This window comes from Protomyctophum bolini (assembly GCF_963924005.1).
Source record: "Protomyctophum bolini genome assembly, chromosome: 21".
Lineage (NCBI taxonomy): Eukaryota > Metazoa > Chordata > Actinopteri > Myctophiformes > Myctophidae > Protomyctophum > Protomyctophum bolini.
In genome coordinates, this window is record NC_137882.1 from 12736064 (window position 1) to 12761309 (window position 25246).

Sequence of the window (25246 nt, forward strand, 5' to 3'; positions counted from 1 at the left end):
TTTATGCCATGTTATACTAATCATTTGTGTATGTTTTGTTGTTGTTTATCAGTTCGACGTTGGTTTGTGTGCTCACAATTAATCCATCAGTATGCAGAACAACTGACTCGTTTTTGGACAAGAGCAGAGGGAGTGATAGTTAGGATAAATTGAGAATCTTATGAACATTCAGGTATAGGATCACACTTTTTGATTGTCTTTCTTCCTGCTCAGATGAAACATGGAGTCTGCTCCACACCATCACAGTGTGATCTGTGATGCCCAATTTACTTTCATTAGTCATCTCCTCAACCCTGCTAGTTCCCTCTGTCTGGTCAGGTGTAAGAGCAATTGGAAATTGTTCAAGCTAACCTGCCGAGAGCAGACGTCGACAGAAAGAATGAAACACCATGCTTTCTCAAGAAGTGTGATCTTCTGAGGTGGAAATGTTCACAAGTTTCTCGATTACTTTGAACAATGTGTGTGACTGACAGGCCACAAAAGGCATCTGCCTGGGCTCTTGACAATGCCCCTGCCCAGGCTCCATATATGGAGCTGGCCTGTTCTGACATCACAACACTCCATATTTGGGCATGCCTGACACAGAACTCCATATAAGGTCCACAGTTAAATACATGCCTGCCTAGTGTAGGGTCTGGACTATAGGCATATACCAAAAATCTCGCATCAATGCATATGTCTCAACAAAACTCATATCAGGAGCAAGTTAATTGAAAGGGAAGAGAAACCCAAATTAATATCTCTTTATCTTGCTGTAATAAGAGGCATAGATATATGCTATATACTCCTACGTAGTTCAATTATGCTGTCAAAATGTAAGACACAGCTAGTGGCCGAATGCCTGAATGGGTTGGCCCATTGCAGAATCCTGCTACTAGTTCTTAGATTTGCAAGCCTTTAGTGGCTTTATTGGTTTGTCAGAAGTCAGAAACTAAAATAATAATAACATTCTGAATTTAATTTAAATATCCTGTACAGGATTATTGACACAATGCCACCATATTCCATAGCATAGCCTATTTTTGAGTAATATATATATATATATATATATATATATATATATATATATATATATATATATTCGTTTTAATTATTACTGTGTTCTCTGTGTCTGAAATACTGTGATTTATTATTATCTAATATTAAAGATTTAAACGTAGAGTTCGTTGTCGCATTGCCTCCATCTCGTGGCCAAAAACCTCAATAACAATCATAGACCTTTTACATTTTACACCACAAGGACCACAGTGCATTGCGTTAACATGATACTGTAGATCCCCTAGATCCCATATCCCGGCGGGATGGCCACGCTTTGATTGGCTACCTGGTTGCCAGACGTTACAAATGAAAATAAGCAGCCAATCGCAACAGCGTCCCGCCCTCCCGGGCCATGGGACTCTCAAGTGTTACCAAGGTCTCACGCTTCCTGTTGTTATTGTAGTAGTTAGAGTCTGTATCGAGCCACCGCCATGGGACGCAGAAGAGGCACACTTTGAACTACTTTAGTTTTGACCACCCGAACCACAGCGACAGGGGGGCGACTGACCGCCAGGAACAACCCGCGCTGTGTTCTGTGTGTCGTCGACATTCACTAGCCCGCATGAGTGCGACCGCAGCGGCGGCATGTCGCTGAGTTCAGACGGGTGGGCTCACACCCCCACAGCGGAGCCGTCCGCCTCTCACTCCGGAGGCTATGGAGCGTCGCAGCCTGCTACTGGCTGTCACACCGTGCTCATGTCGGTGCGGGTGTCAGTTTGCCATTCAGGCATTCGGCCACTGTGTCTTCCAGGGGCAGGAGGCGATGAGTCACTCCGGTTGCAGCTCAGCATGGACCCGGGAAAGTCCGGGGAATTCCGCCTCTCACTGCGGGACGCCAGCCAATCAGCCCGAAGTGTGGTAAGTTAAGTTCAGTCAACAACATTGACAACAAACAACAACTTACAACAACATCATGTTCTGGAATGGAACTACAACAGTGGTTCTCAACCTTGGGGTTGGGGGACAAGCATTAATTGTGTATTACATTTTGGCCGCGGATGGATCAGAAAATGATTTGGGGGTACTCTCCTACACCAGTACCCCATACAAGATTTTAATTCATGCAAACTGAATAACTGATTGTGTGATGATGATATTCACGCATTTAAATGGACTCCTATCCCATTCCCTGTTCCAGAGCGTAATTTGCTAAACGCTCTGGACCAGGGATAGGGGTCCCGGGCCGGACCCCCACCTTGGAGCCTCAGCTCAACAGCCTGCATGTGTTGATATTTCCATTGGGAAAAAAACGTAATTAACCATGAAATACAGACTGTTATTGATAATGTATTGACTTTTATACCATCTTAAACAATATTGTTTCTTTTCTTTTATTATTATTATTTTTACACAGCCTACATTTAGCCTCAACTCAGCAACTATGACAGAGTGACATAAATCTTTTATATGACCTGGCTACATAATTCATGAATCAGTTGCAGTATACTAAAATTGTGATGATTTTCTGCTTCCCCTCTCGTGCCCCCTTCTCCTTTCTCTCTTTCACCTTCCATTTTTTTAATATCCTTTTTCGATGTTCCCTTCCTCTAATGTCAGTCGATTTCAGAGTTTGACTTGAGGGCGATACACTACGAGGTGAAGTCCCCCAGCTGTCATGAGCTGAGCTTGGCTGCACCTCCATATGACCGCATCAGCTTCAACTTCCGCTGCGAGCGGGAGGCACAGGAGTGGGCTACCGTGGTCATCTCATCGCTGAGAGAAGCACACAGGGGTCAGTCCATCATGTCCTCAAATGGCTCTTTTTGACTATGAAGGGTAATCCGGAACCTTCCATAACCTGAAACAAAAAAATCATGGAAACATAACGTTTCCATTATAGGTACGTCTGCGTCATAAGAAAATACTCAAATAGCCATCTACAAGCGTGCAACACGTCAGATCGTGACACAGCTTGTAGATCGGGTATTTGAGCTATTTTTGTATAAGTATACGTTCTAGGTTCCCAGAACTCCACCTCATGCGCAGGGCCCCAAATGAGGTTCTGAGAACCATATAAAACGATAGTTACGTATGTAACTACGGTTCTATGAGTCCTGAATGACCGCCAGAGGCGGTGCTTTAAGCACTGAATACGTCCCTTCGCGCATGCGCAGTCGAGTATTTATACCAACAATGTCAATTTTGACCCCGTGATGACCCCCGGAGTAGTCTATAACTTCCGGCAGTCACCTGGGGCTCAGTCCCTACAGAATCTTCTCGCGAGAACACGAGGATTCTGAGTGACAAGAGTGCCTCTGGCGGTCATTCAGGACTCATAGAACCGTAGTTACATACGTAACTATCGTTCTATTTCGTCCCTGCTGACCGCCAGAGGCGGTGCTTTAAGCACTGAATGACTTATACCAGACAAGTCACGAGGAATCCTGATTACAAACCTCAAAGGGTAGAACCGGAGGATTCGGGGAAGAGGACCACGTCCAATGGGTGGGGAGTGGCCACGTTCACCCTGTAAAATCTTGAGAAAGTGCCTGCCGAAGCCCATGAGGCGGCGGCACAAATGTCCTCCAAGGGCACCCCTCTCATGGCAGCCCACGATGTGGAAATGCTCCTTGTAGAGTGGCACCGTACACCTGATGGTACGGGGAGGTTACTTACCTCATAGGCGTGGCTGATTGTGTCTACAATCCAGTGGGACAGGCGCTGCTTGGAGAGAGCGCCGCCTTTGTTCACACCACTATGGCAAAGGAATAGCTGCTCTGCCCGCCTGATGCGTGCAGTAGCTTCAATGTAGGCTCTCAGAGCCCGGACTGGGCACAACAGCTCCAGTTTGTCTGTCCCCTCTCCAGGTGGGGGGTTAAATCGAGCCAGCCTGATAGGCTGGTTGAGGTGAGCCTGCGACAGCACCTTCGGGAGGAATGCTATGTTTGGCCACAGCGTGACCCCCGAGCCGTCTGCGTTCCACCTCAGACATGTTTCACTGACTGACAGAGCGTGCAGTTCACTGACGCGCTTTGCCGATGTAATGGCCAGGAGAAGGGATGTCTTGTATGACGCCCACTTCAGCTCGGCCTGTGCCAAGGGTTCGAAGGGAGGCCCGCACAGGGCTTCCAGTACCCGGTTAAGGTCCCATAACGGAGCCCTCGGAGCTCTCGGGGGATGCAACCTCCGAGCCCCTCTCAGGAAGAGGGACACCAGGTTGTGGCTCCCTACTGTGCGGTCGTTAATTGCCACATGGCGGCAGGAAATTGCTGCCACGTAAACCTTCAAGGTAGAGGGGGACCGGCCCTTACCTAGTAGAGATTGTAGGAACTCCAGGATTTTGGGTACAGGGCAGTGTACTGGGTCTTCGCCCAGATCCCTACACCAGCTGGAAAACAGCTTCCACCTGTTGTCATACTGTAGCCTGGTGGACGGCGCTCTGGCGTTCAGTATGGTGTATCTCACCGGGCTGCTCAGCAGTGGCTCCGGCCCCTGAGCGGCCAGACGCACAGCTGGAGGCGTTGTGGGCATGGGTGCCAGATCCGGCCTCCCAGCTGTGACAGTAGGTCCCTCCTGTCGGGGAGGCGCCAAGGCGTTCCGTGACAGAGGCTGTGGAGCAGGGAGAACCATGTCCTCCCTGGCCAGAAAGGGGCCACCAGCAGGATGGTGTGACCCTCCTGAACGACCCTCTGGAGAACTGAACGTACCAGAGGAAGTGGTGGAAATGCATAGAGCAGCTCCTGTGGCCAGGGGTGCGCCAGTGCGTCCAGGCCTAGAGGACTGATGGTTTCCGCTAGGGAAAACCAGCGAGGGCAGTGGGTTGACTCCCCTGAAGCGAATAGGTCCACCTGTGCTCTCCCGAAGCGGGCCCAGATGGTGTGCACCACCTCTGGATGGAGGCGCCATTCCCCTGACGGGGGCTTCTGGCGGGAGAGGAAGTCTGCGAGGTGGTTCCGCTCCCCTGGTATGTGCACCGCCCGTAGGCTGGTGAGACGGGGGGTCGCCCACGTCAGCAGGTCTGTGGACACCTCTAGTAGTCGTGCAGACTTGGTTCCGCCCTGGTGGTTGATGTGGAATACGGTTGAGGTGTTGTCTGACCGTACGAGTATGTGCCTGCCTCTCAAGTATGGCAGGAAGCGTTGTAGAGCCATGTGCACCGCACGTAGCTCCAGCACGTTTATGTGGTCTCGGCGATCTTCCGCCGACCACTGGTTGCGAGCTGTCCTGCTCTGCCACACCGCACCCCAGCCCAGGGGGCAAGCGTCGGTGGTGACGATCTCCCTGCGAGAGGGAATGGACCCCATAGGGACCCCCCTCGACAGGTAAGCCCTGTCTCTCCATGGGGCTAGGGCGAGTAGACACTGTTGTGACACGGTTATCTTTTTGTGTCTGTGTCGCTCGGCGTCCAACTGAAAACTGTTCAGCCACCTCTGCATGGGGCGCAGTCGCAGCAAACCCAGGGGGACAACGGCCGCCACGGACGTCAGTTTGCCCAAGAGGCGGAGGAATGTGATGAGCGACAGCCGACTGCCTCTCCGGAACATGGGAAGAAACTTCATAATGTCGTCCACCCGGCGTGAGGACGGACAGGCTTTCATCGTTCTGGTGTGTAACGCCAGACCAATAAATGTTGTGGTTTGGGATGGGATCAGGCAACTTTTTTCCACATTTACCTTTAACCCCAGCCGGGCTGCATGGGACAGGAGACGTGCTGTGTCCTCGGCTACCAGCGCCTGGGATGGCGCACAGATCAGCCAGTCGTCGAGGTATGGCAGGATCTTGACGCCCTGCGATTGGAGAGGCGCCAGCGCCGCTGCCACACACCTCGTGAATACTCTCGGAGAGAGGGAGAGTCCGAACGGCAGAACTCTGAACTGCCAGTGGCGGCCTCGATAGGCAAACCGCAGGAACTGGCGGTGTTGCCGAGCAATGGGGACATGAAAATATGCGTCCTTTAGGTCCACTGATGTGAACCATTCCCTGTGGGCGATGGATTGCAGGACGTCCCTTGAGGTCAACATGTGGAACGGAATGACCTTCATGTATTTGTTTAGCACCCTCAGGTCTAAGACGGGGCGAAAACCGCCTGTCTTCTTTGGCACTAGGAAGTATGTGGAGTAGAACCCCCTGGGGTGCTCCCGGGGGTCTACTGCTTCGATGGCGCCCTTGGCCAGGAGGATGGACAGCTCCTGGTCTAGGGCAAGGGCCTTTGCCGGGTCGGCTATAGTGGTCATTCTGACCCGGCCGGCTGTGGGGGGCCGGCGTCGGAACTGAAGCTTGTACCCGTGGGTTAAGGTGGCAATCACCCACGTGTCCGAAGCTTGAGCAGCCCAGTACCTGAGCTGCTGAGGTGTAAAGTATCCGACGGCCGGCCGCGTGGTCTCAGCGTCTGCCCCCCCGGCCCCTAGGGGCCCTGGGGGGGGGTCCCCCAGGGCCCGGGGCACGAAACTGCCTAGTAGAGGGCCGGCCAGGGTTATGGCCCTGCCTCTGTTCAGTCCGCTGGGAAGTGCGCTGGCCCCAAGTGGGGGCCTGTGGCAGGCGAGCTCGGGTGGCGGCCGAGGGGCCTCTGCTCCTGTTGGGAGGTCCCTCTGGGGGAGGCATGCGCTGTCGCCTCAGGCTTGACAGCTGCTCCTTGTCCGCCCTGGCCCGGATTGTGCGGTCCAGCGCTTCCCTCGCAGCTGGGCCGAATATCGCTCCCGGCACCACTGGGAGACCGCGCAGGGTTGCCCTGGTCTTCTCAGTCAGGTTGGCCTGAGAGAGCCAGACTTGGCGCCGCGCCTGAACGAGAGTGGACATCATCCGTCCCAGCTCTCTTGACATGAGGCCGAATGCCTCCAGTGATGCGTCGCAGAGGGTGTTGGCGTCTGCGGGCTCTGCGCTCGCGTTGTTCGCCTGCAGAGATGCAGAGAGGGCGAGCATGAGGTGTGACAGGGAGTTGGAGATCCTCCCGGCACGGGCTCCTGCATCATAAGCCCTTATGAGGAGGTCATCGGTGGTCCTGCACTGGGGTCGGGGGCACCTGGTGTCCTGCCGTAGCGCCTCGTCGGGGTCGACAACTAAGGAAGCGATGCAGGGCTCCACAGCCGGCATGCGCTGCAGGCCGACTCCTTCCGGGTTGTCCATGGCCGCGAGCATACGCCCATCGGCAGAGAGACGAGAGCAAGCCTTCGAGTCTCTCCAGCAAGTGTGTAGCTCCTTCAGGAAGTCCTCTGAGTGAGGAACGGTAAAGCTAGAGGGGGCTGGCTTGTTCTTGAAGAAACGGCTTGACGGGGCTGACTCCGCCTGCTGCGGTCCAGCCAGGCCCTGATGATCAAGAGCCATGTACAGGGCGGCCCTCATGGAGCCGCCAGCCGTCTCAGTCAGACCGGTCTGGGCTGATGAGTACGAGCCCTGCTCAGAGGCCTCGGAAGCCGCCTCTGCCCCATCCGCCTCACTTTCGTCATAGTCGTGGAAGTGGGTGGCTGAGGCCGCCAGGGACAGTGTGTCCGGGTCCTGACCCTCAGGGATCAGGTGCGGCATCGGCGGAGTAGGTGGTTCTACGTCCTCCGGCTGGATCTCGGGCTGACGGGCCATGAACATGGCCCTCATTAGGGCCAGGTCGGCAGACATCTGGTCGACCTTAGATGATAGCCTATGGTCAGGCCCCGCCCTTCTCTTGGAAGCAGGGGTCGAGGTAGCAGGTGTGGTGGATCGACGCTTGGAAGCCCTGGTCTGTCGTTGGTTTAGCATGCCCAATGGGGGAAGCTCACCGTCCACCTTCTCCACCTGTGCCAACCTGGCTATCCTCACCTCCCGGGGCATGATGGTGCAGTTCATGCATGGGTTGTCGCCGAGTGCCTCCCTCAGATGTTGGGGGCCAAGACACCCAGGGCAGAGGTCATGCCCATCCTCTGGCCGCAGAGGAGCCTGACAGGAGGTGCACAGGTGGTGGCAGGGTTCGTCCATCGGTAACCCACAGATGTAGCCCAGAGCGCGGACGCTAGTGGTTGCTAGAGGTGGAGCCGTATGCTGGAGGGAGGGAGCGCAGACGCTGCCTGTGCCAGCAGAGGCTACTGTTGGCTGTGCTAAAGGCCGCTTAGCTGGAGGAAGGGGGCGCGCACGCCACCTATGCCGGCTAAGGGGTGCTTTAACAGCGATAGAACAGTATATATAATATATAATTATATATAGTATATAATAATAATACAATATATATAATATATAATTACATACAGTATATAATAATAATATAATATATATAATATATAATTATTATTATATTAATATATACTATTAATATTATATTATTAATTAGTATATAATAATAATAACAATACAACGTATAGTTACATATATCTAATTTGACAAACAACAACCTATAAAGAGGCAGTGACTCTATGCCGAAATTAAAGTACACTCTTGAAAACAGTGACGACCAAATCAGTCAAGCTAATTCACATATCCGGGGTTACTGAAGTAACGCCAAACTTAAACTATAAGCTTAATAGTATCATTAAATAAGTACACTACAGTACACAGAATGAGTGTTACTCGAGTTGCACCGTGCTGCGGCGTGCCGCGTCGCAGACACGGGCTAAACAGAAAACTAAACAATAAACAATAGCAAATTAGCAATGTCGGCTAACGTGCTGGGAGCGGGCAGCGCTACGCTTGCCGTCACTAGCACTACCGCATAGCATACAATTCAATTAAATGCATGCATGGGAATCAAACAGTGTAAGCTGGCAAAGAGACCCGAACTTATCCGTTCAGCTTTAACCAGTGCTGAACGGGACGCTATCAGGTCACCGATCGTAGCACGCAACCGTGTGTGTGGCAGGGAAGCAGCGCGCACGCAGCCTATGCGCACAGGGGTTGTTTGCTTACCTTTAGTTCGTTCCCACGGGGAAAAGAAGATATAAGATGATAAGATGATAAGAGTCGCAGTTCCTGGAGGGCGAACGCGCGTCGCTACTCCGACCAATAATGGTCACGGGACTACCAGCAACTCAATAGTTCTGTAACAATGCAGTTCAATTCTGCTGTAGAACTCTGTACTGTGTACAACTTGCGCAGCGAGAAGAAATTAGGGACTGAGCCCCAGGTGACTGCCGGAAGTTATAGACTACTCCGGGGGTCATCACGGGGTCAAAATTGACATTGTTGGTATAAATACTCGACTGCGCATGCGCGAAGGGACGTATTCAGTGCTTAAAGCACCGCCTCTGGCGGTCAGCAGGGACGAAATAGAACCCAGCCATAGCATGTGGAAATCCTGAACCTGTGAAATATGTTACATGGATGGCACCCACCCACGGTATTTTCTGCATAGTTCTTGTAGTAGAAAATAAGAGCTCAAATAAATATGACTAACTTTCTTTGACGGCACAGGGGAGAAGATCTGGAACAGGGTATGCACCACAGGTCATGTTGAAACCGTATGGTGAAACCATTCCAAGCCGCCCATTTGTAGTGCCTGGAATCTAATTTGCACCATGGTGATGTGGGGTGGTGCATATTGACTTTGGTGTAACAAAACCAGCATTTTAGAACGGAACAAAGAAGCTTTTCACTGCTCTGCTCGTGTGTGTGTCTGTGTGTGTGTGTGTGTGTGTGTGTGTGTGTGTGTGTCTGTCTGTCTCTTCGCTCACGCATGTGTGTGCTTGATACAAGAGTGGGTGGATACCTCAATGTAAAATTGTTTATTGTCCAAAATGTTGAAGTAAATATTTGAAAAATGTTTGACAAATTAGATAATTTTACATTGAGGTGCCCACTCTTCATCAAATGTCCACCGCAGTACAACAATTGAACTCAGAAGCAGCTATCCAAGCAATCACTCTCCAATTTTCAGCTTCAAAGTGCATTTAATCTCCACCAAGATGGTCATTTATGTTAAATTCACACAAGGCATATGCAAATATCACATAGAGCACATTTGTCACCTTGTCTATCTGTTGCTTGGAGATCAAGAAGAAAAAACAACTATGGCTGGAAGTTGTTAAACGCTTCCAGCTTCCAAAACTTTTAAGTTGGCCAGCATATGACCCTGACTTCATACCAGCAGTATTAGACAATAGGTATAAACAATGGCACCACAATGGCATCACTTCTATATGTACTATGATTAAAAATGGAAATATTGACAGTTTTGAAAACCTAAAGCAGAAATATGGGTTGGCTAACCAGGACTTTTTCAGATACTTGCAAGTAAGGGATTATTTTAGTAAAAAAGTAGTCAAAAAAGGGTCTACTCCAGGTATTACAACAAGCCTAATCACTGTATTTACAAATGCATATGGCTCAGGAAGCAACAGGGGTCTTGTGAGTAAACTATATAATGGATTTATGTTGTTGAAAAAGGACTCTACAATATATGTGAAAGAGCGATGGGAAAAAGAGTTGGGAATTGATATAAGTGATGAAGTATGGATGAATATATGGGAAACGCAATCAACGACCACTAATTCCTTGACTTGGAGAGACTTTTGTTGGAAAAACCAGATTCGCTTCTTTATTACTCCAAAAGTCCAAACAGACTGGCAACCATATGGACTGTTGGAGAGAATGTGGAGATACAGTGGTTGATCATGCACATGTCTTTTGGTCTTGTCCTGTAATTCAGCCATTTTGGAAAGAAGTGACAACACTTATCTCAAACATTATGGGTTTTGGAATAGATGATTCATTCACATCTTTGTACCTAGGACAACTCCCAGACGGGCTAAATCGGGATGACTCATACTTACTTAAGATTCTACTTGTAGCAAGAAGAAAAAACAACAATCCAGCATGGAGTCTCAACTGCAAGCACTTTTGGACCTAGGCATTATTTATATGCATTGGGAATGATGGAAACGGACTAGAAGAAGATGTGGCAAGTTTTTGTTAGTCAAAACAGGGTGGAAAAAAGCAGGGAGGGGGAATAAACAGTTGTAGCTTTGCATCTGGAAGTTTAACCCAGCTCAGCTTCAATTTGTAGCTTTTGCAGCAGATACAAACGTCAGATTTGCTTCATAGCTTCACGTCGCTGGCTGTATCTGTATCTTTGCATCTGCCTGTGTGAACACACCATTCGTCCTACATTAGGGAGAGGATGTACAGTATATGATATTTAATCCACAATGCATTTAAAGCGAGGATATTCATATTACATTCAGTCATCTGAGCCTCCGTCCTTCCTAGCAAAGTCGCAATGACAGCTTAATTGTCACATCACAGAGTTTAGGTATGAAGAAGTGGGGGAAATTCCTTTTTTACCAGCTGCAAGCTGGTCAATATTAGCTTGTCAAAGTTCCGACTGGTAGATACACACTGGAGATCGACAGGAGATCATAATGCAGCTGGTAATTAATTGATTTAATCAATTTGGGCTTGTTTTTGTGTGGTCCTTCATTAGTCGTTTTTCATGAGAAGAGAGAGGATAGAGTAAGAGCAGAAGAGAAATATTCAAAAGCAAATGTACATGTATGCAGGTATGTACATGATGTTTAGAACATTTACAGAACTAGAACAATAGACCTTTTCACATAATAGTCTCATGTGCAGGTGAGACATAATTGTGCAGCATTATCATACAGGCCATTGTGAACAAAGGTGCCGTTTCTTGTGCAACAGCACCAAAGCATGAGAGCGCCCCTACAGGCTACACTGTACTGTACATCCAGAAACGTAAGCCTGTGTGGTAGCCTGTGTTGTCAGTTTTGGATGACCATCTCTTCCTAATCTGAAAGGCAAAACAGGTTCCAGATCAGCGGCACTAAGAGATGATCTGACTGTTCACCTCTCATTGAATCTCTCTATGTAAGAGGACAAACAGTTTAAGCCTGATCACTGTGGGGAAGTCTATCAAGTATTCTGGATGGGTAGAATGAGGAAGTGTTTGTTTGCCTGTTTCTGTTCTTTAACTCTCTGTATGTTTACTGTATATCCACATGTCTAAATGTCCTGATTGTCTCCTGACATCCTACAGTGGCAGACATTGTTTCAGCTGAAGACTCAGGAGGCCTGCCTCTGGATGACGTCGTATCTCAGAGTTCTACAGATTTACCCCGCACAGGTACATCATCTTCCTTCCTACCTTACACAGGCCTCTACAGAGTACTAAACCGGCACACCGTTAGGTAGTGCCCTTAAGTGACATTTTATTTAGGCATCCACTAAATAAGTTACTACTACTAAGTTCTTATTTCGTTGATGCCTAAAAAAATGTTACTTAAGGGAGCTACAGTGTACAGATCTTTCTCTGCCCTTTGGGACTTGCAATCCAAACCTTGCTCAAAATAGAGGCCGTAGTGTAACGTAGGTTTTTGTGCCAAATCCTCAGCAGTTCATACAGTGCACCCTGGGCAGTATTACACAAACCACTCTGAAAGGAAATTATGTTTGAAGATGGAAATGTTGATAACAGTTACTCCTTACAGTAACCACTCCAGACTTTCATTTAATATTCCAGAAAAAGCATATAGCGTCTGTCCCTATTCTGGGGTGAATATACTGTATAAAGGGATTTGGTGTAGTGGGAAATACTAGTGTACTGGGGGACCCCGGACAACTAAGTATATATGGTTTAAATAGTTTATACTGCGCTTGTGTGTTTGTGTGTGCGTTTCGATGTATGCAATGCATAGCTGCTTGGCGTGTCTATTTATAATTCTATCTGTCTGTGTCTACAGAGGAAATGTGTAGTGAGCTGACCAGAGCCATAGAGGCAGGTGACATGCAGGCTGCCTCTGTCGTTGCCAGCAGTCTGGCCCGCCAACACACGGCACTCAAGATCCAGCCTGCTGTCAGGAACTATGAAGACACCGAGATCAAGTAGGCTCATATTTGTATTTTGTATGTGTGTTGAGTTTATTGTGCTGCTCTGTTAGTCTATATCTCAATGAGATATAACCTTTAAGTTTTAATAAAAAAATACAAATGTAATGGATAGCCTTAATGGTCAATGTGCCGACTAGATATCTGTAATGTCTGAGTTCAAGACCTGTTGACGTTCTTCCACACTCGAAACACGAAACAAAAAACTTTTATTTCCATTTTGTCCCTAAGCTTGGCTGTTGTTATCGAAGATTCTTCCTCTTCTTGTTGTGTCACGGTGAAAGTCTTCCCCAATACGACTATTGCAGCGCTGAAGCAGCAGGTATGTCTGCCGAATGTCCCGCTGCTTTTTGAAATTTTTTGAGCATCACAGTAACTTTTCTTATCTTCTCAGATGCAACATAATCTAAACGGTAACCTACACTGATTGTGCGTATAACCATGTCCGCTTCTATGGCCAACACGGAAGTGCCTCTCGCCGGCTACAATTGCGGACTGTTTTTTTGCCGATAAAGTATCGTTTTAGACAGCAACGGAGCGAAGCCGTCTCAAGTGTACTTAAGCACCACCGCACCACCGAGCGAGCTAAAGCGAGCGGGTTGTCGTGCCGAACATTCTAAAGTTAGATTGAACCGACTCAGCGCTGTTTGAGTTGCGACCTGATTAGGCACAGAATAATAAATCTTGTTCTGGCTAGAGCGTTTGTCCCCACTGCCACTCAAAGTGGCTACTGGCCTTGCACAAGTGGTATAGAGTTTGGGATGACACTTATCAGATAATCTCATCCTTCTGCCCCCCCACCCCACCTCCACCTCTCAGGTGTTCCTCCAGTATGGTTTCCACCCGTGGGTGCAGCGCTGGGTTATCGGCCAGTGTTTGTGTGCGGACCAGCGCTCCCTGGCCTCGTACGGGGTGCGACGGGGCGGCGACACTGCCTTCCTCTACCTCCTGTCGGCCCGCCACGCCCACCTGACCCACCAGCTCCTCCAGCAGGACCAGGAGAGTGCCCTGCTGGTCAACTCACCAGCTCCCTCCATCCCTTCTCCTGCTCCGACTTCAGCTGTCGTCCCACCTTCGCTCTACAGCAATGGCCCCTCGTCTCAAGACCACAGGCCTTACTCCACCCTGCCTCCTCGGCTCGGTGCCGGCAGCAACAGTGGTGAGAGAGCCCATGTCATACTAGAAGGAATGCGAGCACGACTTCTGTCAAAGAGGAACAGTACAACACAACACAACTGGTGCACATGGTTCCTAAAGTTAACTAAAAGGGAAATGATGCCAGCACTCACATTATGTTCTTCAATAGATATACAGCTTGTTTAAGTTTAGGATGGACACGCTTACGAACTATGCTTTCATCAGCCTTGGAATGCTGCAACCTAGTCCTGTTGCCATCCTAAACCTAAATAAACGTAGTACCTATTGAAGCACATGTGCTTACACCAGTGGCTCTCAAACTGTTTAATTTCAAGGACCCCCTGTTTCGTATGCATTAGGTCACAGACCCCCATAACTCTCAGACTCACAGACCTGTAAGGGTCCATGGTTCCTATCTATTATTATTTAGCTTGGGCATCCCCTGGAATCCCCTGAAGGACCTCTGGGGGTCCTGGACCTACTTTGAGGACCACTTAGATTCCCAAACACACAAGCTTGCACACTAACGCAGGGGAAATGTTTTGACTTCTCAATGACAATAATGAGACATATCAAGAGTTTTGGCCTATACTGTGTTGGCAGTGTTGGGCAATAATAAGTTACTTTTAATATATTACAGTAATATTATTTTATAGCCTTTTTGGCTGATTGGTGACTAAAAGGAGCTGGCTATACAGTTTGTGTTGTTGTACATTCCAAAAGTAATATTGGCCAACACTGTGTGTAGGTATCACAAACCGGTCCTACCACTGAGTTTAAACACACATGAACCATGCGGTGTAGTACAAAGTAGAACTGTCCTGTCTTGCACAGGTCCTGGAGCATCATCTGGGTCTGACAGGGGGAACATCAGTGACATCAGAGACCTCATCAACCTGGAGATGCTGCAGCTCAATGAAGCTCTGGGCCCCGTCAGAACACCTGCTGTCCAGGTAAAGGATGGTCCTCTGCTGCTGTGCTATGGCTGTAACCATTTTAAATGTATCATCCTGCCCTCTATTTTCGGCATGTCATGATATAGGCAAAGATAGCAGTTCTACAAGCCCGTGACGTGTAGTTAGCTTGTAGATGGGGTTCAAGAGGTTACGGCTCAGTGCTTGTGCAGCTGGCCTGGGTTTGAATCCTACCGGTGGTCCTTTGTCTTTCCACTGTTGCAACGTGCATTGAACAATTAAGACCTATTTCAGGCTTCAGCAAGTAAGTGTGGCTGTCGGTGGGACTGTCGGTCAGATATTGTAAATATTGCTAGCCAAATATTGCTGGCAGGCCAGTTCTGGCCCCTGGGCCTCATAATGCCCACCACTGCCCTATATTTTATATAACTGTATTTTATAGTTTGTCTATTCTAAAATAGCCAATCTACTTCTTATCTTGTGTATCGTCTATTTTCGAAAAATGTAACAAGTACTTACACTTTTGGTACTTTATTTATATTTCGATGACTACTTTTGTACTTTACTTTTGTAATTTTGACTACAGGACTTACTTGTAGCAGAGTATATTGTGGTATTGCTACTTTCGAGTGCAGGGATGTTTTTCAAAATATGAACGCAGCAGATATGGGAGATTTTACTCTGAAAGGTCCCCCACTTCTGTTCTCCACCAAAACCGGTAGGCATAATGTTCCATTCTTAAGTCTCTCTAGAAGCATTAATATTCCAAACGAGAGGCTTGTTGAAGTCAGAAATTAAGACAGAAGTATGCCCATGGAGTGTTCTCTAGATTAGGAGATACGAGGCATTCTTTCTGAGCCGTAATCAAGGAAGTGAACGACAGCGTGCATACGCGAAGCGGCAATGAGTATGGTGCAGAAGGAGAGGCCAACCAAATAAATACATAAATAATCAGAATTCAGAATGCATGTCCAAGGGAACCTACGGTTGGATTAGAAATGACTGCACGTCCTACGGTCTGAATGTGTTAATAAGTAAAAGATCTCAGATTTGTCTTTTAATTTATGGAATTTTGTAAGTTTTTTATTTCTTCATGAAATTACTGGGAAAAATCATTGAATTTTGTTAATTCATGAATTCTTTTTGTTTTCTTTTTTAAAAGTTTTTTTAAAATGTTTTTGAAATAATAATGATTAAAAACTAAATGTAAGAAACCAAAAATAAAAGGATCCATAAAGATTTCTCCACGACCCACAAATGGTTCCCACTGTTTGGGAAACTGTTCTAGGCCAATGTTACAGAGGGTTAAAGGACCTTGTGTTTCCACAGGGTGCGCCTCACGGTTGGCCGTGCCCCTCCTGCACCTACATCAACAAGCCCACACGGCCAGGCTGCGAGATCTGCAGCACTGACCGGCCCCGGTCCTACGCGGTCCCAGGAGGGTACCGACCCGACCCCCTGGAGCTCCAACGCATCCAGCAGGAGAAGGAGGCTGTCCGACAGTATCAACTGGTAGGAGACACAGTCACACACACACACACACACACACTATACATACATACATACACACATATCGCCATGCATGAACAAGCATGCAATCTAAACACGCACATTCAACTGTAACACACATTTGCAACGGAGCAGGCAGTCGGACATAATTGCGAACGCAATGAGCACTTACTATGAGACCTAGCAGATCATGTCTGTGTGTGTGTGTGTGTGTGTGTGTGTGTGTGTGTCCCCTTTGGAGCTGAGTGATTTGTGAATCACTCAGCTCCATATATGGGCACAAAAGGGGCCAAGTCCACATATACAGTAACAGCGGGACAGACAGACACACAGACAGACATGCACACACACGAGCTGCGTTTGCGCGTCTTACTTGTTATACACAATTGGTCTTAACTTCTTGCAGACACAAGACAAATTTACTGGCGGTTGGTTTTTCTTAGGGCAGCTTTACAAGGCACCCCTGCAGCTACAAATAATTGCTAGTGCTTGTTTTAGCTTTTTAGGAGTATCGGGTGAATAGGGTCTCTACTACTAGGGTTTTATACGTATGTGGGGTTTTATACATATGTAGGGTTTCATACGTATGTAGGGTTTTATACGTATGTAGGGTTTTATACGTATATAGGGTTTTATTATATACGTATGTAGGGTTTTATACGTATGTAGGCTTTTATTATATACGTATGTAGGGTTTTATACGTATGTAGGGTTTTATACATATGTAGGGCAAACGTCAGATGGATTTCTGGATTACACAGCGTCCAGGGAGTTGTCAATCACAGAAATATACACATGGAATTGTGTGCCAATTTAACTTTTTGATTGGATTTCTGGACTCTGCGTCCAATGAGACGGTCATAGATTTGATCCCAAATGATATTCCAAGTGGGGTGAAACAAACATGTAGAGTTAAGCCTGACTTATAGTTGTGCACCAGTGTGGCGCACCGAAAATAGCCGATCTACAGGCGCTCGATGTCTCGCACCATGACGTATTGTTAGCTTGTAGATCAGCTATTTTCACTGCGACAGCATAATTAAGTATAGGTGAGGCTTTGCAGGGCAGTGGAGGGTGCTGGGTGAGGCTCTCTCAGGTTGACTCTCTTCTCTTTTGTCTCTGTTTTTTGAAGGAGAAAGGGAGAAGAGAGGAGCTGAGGAGTGCTGGGGCACAAAACAACCTGGACCAGGACTACTGAATGTGCACACAAACACACACAATGACTCTTTGCGCTGACTTGCACTACGCACACAGCACTCTGTTTATCAAGAAGAACATTTCAGACTTTTCCGAGCTGAGTAGGAACTGAATACAGGTCCTGTGTGCTTGACTTGACCATTGGGGGGGGGGTGTCCATATGATATTATTTGATTGGTTATTATGTTTATGATGTGATTGAACAACTCTAATTAGAGTTGCAGTGTTTTACTTAATAATCCCATTGTAGGCCTTCCTGAGTCTGGTGTTGGCCCAATATATGCCACAAACATTGAAGTCTCCAATTCCAATGTTTTGCATACGTGTATTTTAGAAGGTTTTTGCCAAACTATGCCAACGCAGCCAGTGAAGAGAGAAAGAAATGTTTTACTCTCTCAATCTTGTGTTGAAGATCCATTTGGATCATCGCAGTTATCGTTCATGTTCAGTGAAGAACTGAACTTTTGCTTGTCGGTATTAAAAAGGCTATTGTTGCCTTTAAGTTGAATGTATGAGGCAGCAGTTGTTTATATGTTGTCGGATGGATCAAAATAAAATATTTTGACACAATTGAGTGCGATTGCGTGTATACTGTATGTGTGAATGCACAATTGCACATGTAGTTATTGATTCAGTCAGTGTTGTATGTATTCATGAACACGTTAAAGGCTTTTCGTTGTTGTCTGTGGCCCGCAAGCGTTCGAACCTGTCAACAAACAATTCAAAGTCGGATCATAAATTGCCGGATTATCAGACACAATCAGGAGGATCAAATGACCTGTGCTCCTCTCCATATTGTCTGCTTGAAGCGCTCTACCAAAAAACGCTGGGCGCCAGGAGCGCTTAAGCGCAATGCTCGAACGTTGAGAAGAGCTGCTCTCCAGAGTCTTTACTAGTTCACAGCTCAAAAAAGAAAAAACACTTAGTGTGGACTGTGGACACAACCCCTTACGACTCCGAGAGTCCCATTCAGAACGCTAGCGTCTCTTATTCTGGGGCGTGCATTCAGTGAACATTTGCCGATCTTTAAAGGTTTCATGACATTCATTTTCATTTTTAGTTTTTCTTTTAGGCTTTATGACCTCAATTACACCCAAAACCCCATTCAGTGAATTTTCTGAAGTTTTCTCTGGGGTTTGGAAGCCTTTTGAGCTGCAATGAAAACTGGCACCTTTTTTTAATGTCACAATCCCTTTAAGCCCACAACGCATGTGGAGGGAAATACTAGCAGATCTAGTACGGTAGTCGCACTGCATTTGCATTAACCCTGGTTCCTTCCAATGCACCAACCCTTGTCCCAGTCCAGGGAGGAGGAACGACGGAACAACTTTGCCCGGCTGGTGATGATGGACGGCCAGGACCTGATCCCCAACCCCGAGGCTGTGGACTGTAGGATCTGTTACCTGGACCTCCAGCCCGGGGAGGGGGTGCTGCTTAGGGAATGTCTCCACTGCTTCTGCAGGTACTATACTGTCTGTAGCCATGCTGCAGTGCAACGCACACTATTTTCTTACCGATTATTCTGTCTATTACTTTTATTAGACTTATTACTATTCATATAATCAAAAAGTTAAATATAGAGATAGGAATGAATAGATAGATAGATAGATATATCTATAAACAGAATCAAATGTCTTACTGATTCACCAGGAATATATTATAAGAAATCTATCTACAATTAATTTTAAGCCTGGAACCAAGCCATCCAGGCCTTTGTTCCAGGCTTAAAATGAATTTATATTTTGGAAATCTCTGAGGCAAATGAATGAGGTGGCACCACGGTGTGTGTGTGTGTGTGTGTGTGTGTGTGTACGTACAGAGAGTGCCTGCACTCCGTGGTCATGCTGTGTGAGGACCCGGAGGTGGCGTGTCCCTACAGAGATGACACGTACGCCTGTGACTGCACTCTGCAGGAGAGAGAGATCAGAGCTGTGAGTCACACTATCTACCAAGCATCCTAAAACTAAACATTTATAAAGACAAGTAACTCAAACTGTATTTTGTGCGTGTGTGTGAGATTTAGTCTTTGTCAATATTTCATACATAAGCCTAAATATTTTGAGTGCATAATGCATCTCTCTCAATATCTCTTCAAAACCTCTTCAAAAATAGTGAAAATAGCAAATCTATAAGCTCACAACGTGTCGTAAGCTTGTAGATTTTCTATTTTTACAATAAATTTTCCTGCGCTTGCCCCTGACTACCCCATATTACAATAAAATACTAAATAAAATACCACTAAATAAAACATGCAAAATGGATTTATGTTTTTTAAACTGTGTACGATAATTGAACATTTCCCCTTTGGCAACGGCTTACCGTATGTTCTGTGTTGATTAATCTTATCTTATGGGGGTCCCTGGAATAAAACCTTTTCATGTGGGGGTCCACGGTCAAATTCTACTTCTATAAATTTGGGGTCCACGACATGAAAATGTTTGAGAACCCCCGCCCCGTTATGATGCATGTCTCTGTCTCACAGCTGGTGTCTGCAGAGGAGTATGAGCGCTGGCTGCAGAGAGGCCTGTCGGTGGCAGAGTCTCGCTGTGAGGGCAGCTACCACTGTGCCAGTCCAGACTGCCCAGGCTGGTGTGTGTACGAGGACACCGTCAATGTCTTCCACTGCCCCGTCTGTAGCAAACACAACTGCCTGCTCTGCAAGGTACAGTACACACATGTTGCTGTCACGGAAACGGTTGACAGCATGACGCCACATCGCAAAATCTCGTTAACCACATAATCCCTATTGGCTATTTGAAGATATCCGATCTACAAGTTTGCGACCTGACAAGTTGCGAGCTTGCTAATTAAAATTGAATCTTGAATTTTTTTAATATTTAGCAAATATTTTAGCAACACAAATCTTGTATGGGGGTCTGCAAACAAATACATTTTTATATCCGTCCTTGACATGAACCAATGCTATATACGATATTTTCTTTATACCAACGATAATTACTTTTAGCTTTTAGTCTCACAGCATTGAGACTGTGAAAGAATATTGTGCAGTGTGTGATTGCATTTTTCTGCATGGCCTGAAGTACTGGCTTAGCATGTGCATTCACATTTTGTCTTGTCTGGACGGTTACTTTTCTGGGTGTAACGCCCGAAAACGCCTTTACTTAACAGGGGTTGGGAGGGATCCTACGTAGTACACAAAGAAAACGGTAAAAGATGGATGTCCAGTCGTAGAGCTCAGTTTCGGTGTATTTATTGCAAGTTTGTGCAGATATAATGAACATACCAGTGATAATGTATCAATTCTCCAGTTATTTTGTCTGTTGCTGGTAAGACGCGGTGTGCTCCCAGCCTCCGACTGCCACCAATAATATTGCCAACAAAATAATACACCACCATCATAATGGCTCCTACACTAGTGGGTAAGAGCGTTTGCTAAAGGCCTAAATTCTCTTTCCAGGCCATCCATGAGGGAATGAACTGTAAACAGTACCAGGACGATCTTGCGGCTCGTGCTATAAATGACTCTGCTGCTAGGAGAACAAGGGATCTGCTCAAGGTCAGTGGTGTGTTTGTGTGTGTGTGCGTGCGTGCGTGCGTGCGATGACTTGGGCTAAGTGTGAATGTCTCTGTCGGATGGAAACCGTGTATATGTCTAAACCGTTGCTTTTCAGGAAATGGTAACAAAAACGTTTTCCAGTGTACAATCCGTTAATACTTTTCATTGGTTCAATATTTATAAAAACCCAGAGAGACACATTTAAGACTCAAGCTCTATTCTCAAAAATATTGTTAAAAGCAGCTCACGCTAATTTCGCTACTTTTGCATGACACTGCCCATCATCAGCGATTTCCAATAAAGCCAGACTGATGCCAGATTTCGTAATCTGATCATGATTTTAACCTAGCCCACTAATTGCAGATGTTTTGACTGAAGTCAAGTCTTATAAAAATCAGCTGAATAATTGCAGACACCGAAGTTGTCACAAAAGTCAAATAATGAGTGACCGCTATATCAGTCTAGCTCTAATTTCCAAACCTAGAAAAGCATCATTTAGGAAAGATGTTGAAACAATGCTGTGCTGTGTCTTGTCCTGCACAGAACATCCAGCTAACAAATGAACCTGGAATGCAGGATTCATTAGTCAAATTGCAGATACCGATATTAACGGTATCTGCAATTTCAGCCTAATAAATGCAATATCGGTGTCAAACTTATATCAACATAATATATCTGTTTTACAAAAATTTTACTTGAAAAAGTTGAAAAAGCCTTTTGTGATGATGAAGGCTGCAGATTCAAAGAGTGTTTTCATTGTTTGAACTAATATGTACATCAGTCGGCCTAATAAATCATCTAATTAGAATTATGCATCTGCACCCAGAATCTAATTTCCATAGTGGAGACTCGATTTGACCATACAAATAAATGTAATTAGATATCGGCCACAATTTCAATATCGTGCATCCCTATAATTTACTTATTGGAAAATCTTGAATTGAGTAAATTCCCTTCACTTTACCTGCAATAACAGACTCTGGTGCGCTCGGGGGAGGCCATGCACTGTCCCCAGTGTGGCATCATCGTACAGAAGAAGGAAGGATGTGATTGGCTACGCTGCACTGTCTGTCACACTGAGATCTGCTGGGTGACACGGGGGCCACGCTGGGGGCCAGGGGTAAGAAGTCCTCCTCTCTCATTCGTTGTTTTGTCATCACCATAGCAACATACTGTACCAGTTTTGCCGGCAGTAGTGTTGACGCTGATATGTATTTCCTTAATCACTTAAACCCTCTGACCTGGCTCTATATTGGTCGGCTCTGTTTCCCCATGCATCTACACCAGATCTCTTCATTGAAAATACATCATTGCCAAACATTACACCTATGATATGGAATAGGGATGCTAGGGTTCATTTGGATAAAATGTTAATAATACATCTTATATTAAATTTATGCTATGAAATGCATTTCTCTCAACAAGCCAACTAAAGACCTGTGCTGCATGTCATCTGACCAAACTCTTTCAGTCGAATAGTTGCACAATGATGAAGACGACGAGACATAATGCTGTAGCTCAAACAAGCCATTAAATCACTGGACAGGTGTGAAAGGGGTGGACAGGTGTGAAAGGGGACAAGAGTAATTTCTCCACATTTGTTTATCAGTAGTAGTTCGTATCGGCCTTGCTTCTAACTTAGTTTCTGGGCAGGAAAATAAAAGTTGAAGAACCATCCTATTCCTGTTCTTTTAAGGGTCCTGGAGACACTAGCGGAGGATGCCGCTGCAACGTCAACAAGCAAAAATGTCATCCTAAATGCCAGAACTGCCACTGACGACACGGTGTGTCCACCGGCACAATTTATAATATGTCACACAACCGCGGCGCCCACTGAAAATATGTTATTTTCAGGAAGTCACACGGTCGTATGTATGATGAAGTATAAATTTGCCATTAGCTATCTAAACGGGATAAAAGAGAATTGCAGATTTCGGAAAGGTGTATTTATGCCAAAGCTGACTGTGCAGGACAATTATATGCAACAAAAGTGAATACTTCACTGGACTACATTTTAACCGAAAGAAATCCCCTCTTTTGTTTTGCCAATACTGTAACTGTCTATTGCTGATAAAACAATCTATTTCCTTGCCGTTCCAATATTATGCAGATCACAACTACAATTGTATTCTGCCACTTAACCTAGTCATATCTGAATTTAGCAATTTGACTGGTATCCAAAAGTTAATTGAAGGTAAATACAGCAATGGTGGTCAATTTTCATTTCACGTGTGCCTTTCAAAATTGATGGCACTGCAAACTTAGCATTACAAGTTTGCAGGTTTTGTTTTGCTAGCTACCAGGGAGCTAGTTACCACACACTTTAGCCTTCTTCCTTTTAGTTCACAAAGCTTCACAAATTATGCCTTAATACATTTTTTTTCGGGGCAATGTAATCTGTGAAGTTGTCATGCAATTCTCTGCATAGTGACTGAATAGACATATTGATAGCCAAAGGTTGCGTGTCTTTGTGTCATGGCATGCATGCATGCAGGCTTGATGTACGTGTGTGCATATACCTTTTGTCAAAGGTAGTTACGAGTGCCTCTTATTCTCAACCTGTTTATTACTATTTATTACTGACACGATAAGCAATATAGTTCTTAATGGTAACCAGTTGTTTACACATTAAAATCCAGATCTGAGAGTATAAACATTGACCTACACTATTATTACTGATTTACACAAGGCAATATGCACCCTGTCACACACCAAAAATAACTTGATCTACAATGTGTCACATCCGCAACGTGTTGTGAGCTTGTATATCGGCTATATTTTCAACGTGTGACACCGGCAAACAACTAAGTGTAAATCACCCTTTCATTGATGCAAATAGCCTGCATCCTGCAACTCACTAAATTAAGAAAGAATACAATCTTATGATATCACTCTCCGGGGCTCCTGGGATGCAGTACTGTACTGTAATGTCATTAAAGTAGGACTAGGACTAAAATGTCCCTGGGACCCTTCTAAAAGGACCCATTACATTGAAAACCTATTTACATCACTGCCCTTTAGAATAAATTGACACAGAGTTATACTGTGTGAGGTCATTGAGGACGTGGTCATAGTGCTGACTAGGTGGTGCAACATCGAAATAGTTCAAAGGCTGCATTTGCATGCCTCTCGGTATTCTGTTACTATTTTGGAAAAGCTTAAAAACTGGCATAATGTGTAATGACATTAACAACAGCTTGGGATAAGCTCAAATTCCGGTTAAGTGAAAGCAGAGAATAAACCAAAAAATAAGCCATGTAAAAACACATTTAATGTTAAGTTGTTATCGTCTTCAACATAATATTTGGGAATAATATAAATATCCCAGGCCATTATAAAGGGATTCTTGCGATTGGAAATATCCTGAATATGACCTCAACCTGGATATGAGGTCATATCCAGAACATTGTGCAAGTAAACGCACTGAATGGCAATAATTTAACATAAATGAAATGGGTGTGCACTAGTAAATACCCTATAAGGTGATTAGTTACATTTATATAACATATTGCCCTTATATGCTCTTGACGACACTACTACTGCCTTTACCTGAATAGTTCATGCTACTTGTTTGTAAAATATAAGCTCAGAGTTGATGATATACCTTTGTGCCTTAATTGTCAATAAATCCCTTTTGTGTTTACAACATTGATGTCTCGTGTACTTTAATTGTACCAATGTGGTATTTTGTCTAGAGCCCGGCTGATGTATCAGTTTGGCTAATATATGGGCCATTAATTGCCTTTTTTTGCGACTTGATTTGATTTTGATTTGAAATAGATTTGATTTTTTTTATTAACTATTTAAAAAGGTTATCACCTTTTTAAATAGTTCATTAAAAAAAATCAAATCAAATCAAAGATCTACCATCTCAGTGTGACGTATTAAAGGACTAAAAAAAACTAAATGTAATGGGGCTTAATTAAATGCTAAACAATAGTTCAGTTTGTGTATTTCATATTTAATTGTTTGCTTGTAAATTGTATAATTGAAGCTAAATGTTGTTTTCAAGTAAAGTTACAAAAGCCATGGCATGTTTAAATGTAGGTGTTTTCTCCTGGTGTCACACCACATAGAGCCACAAGGGGGAGTAATTGTACATGAGTTTCAAATATTTCAGACATGATTTCAAATATATTCTCCAATTCAGCTTAATTTCTCTCCTTTTTCTTTTTTGCACCCTCTCCCTTTCTTT

The 25246-nt window shown here is 45.4% G+C and overlaps 1 protein-coding gene across 1 annotated transcript; it reads left to right on the forward strand.

Moving 5' to 3' along the window:
* Window positions 1-1436: 1436 nt before the first annotated feature.
* shrprbck1r (sharpin and rbck1 related) lies at window positions 1437-24281 on the forward strand. The gene is made up of 14 exons (XM_080793939.1): window positions 1437-1896; window positions 2596-2770; window positions 11930-12016; window positions 12633-12774; window positions 13009-13099; window positions 13597-13936; window positions 14749-14867; window positions 16158-16340; window positions 18836-18996; window positions 19354-19465; window positions 20017-20196; window positions 20953-21051; window positions 22028-22171; window positions 22748-24281. Exons 1-14 carry the CDS (start codon window positions 1624-1626, stop codon window positions 22826-22828), a joined length of 2187 nt encoding a protein of 728 aa, XP_080650065.1. The 5' UTR covers window positions 1437-1623; the 3' UTR covers window positions 22829-24281.
* The last annotated feature ends 965 nt before the right edge of the window (window positions 24282-25246 follow it).

Excerpts from the sequence above, each read along its gene's own strand:
- shrprbck1r (XM_080793939.1), top strand. The coding sequence starts at position 1,624 with ATGTCGCTGAGTTCAGACGGGTGGGCTCACACCCCCACAGCGGAGCCG. Across the intron at positions 14,868-16,157 it reads TCAGAACACCTGCTGTCCAG|GGTGCGCCTCACGGTTGGCC; the intron begins GTAAAGGATGGT and ends GTGTTTCCACAG. Across the intron at positions 16,341-18,835 it reads CTGTCCGACAGTATCAACTG|TCCAGGGAGGAGGAACGACG; the intron begins GTAGGAGACACA and ends CCCTTGTCCCAG.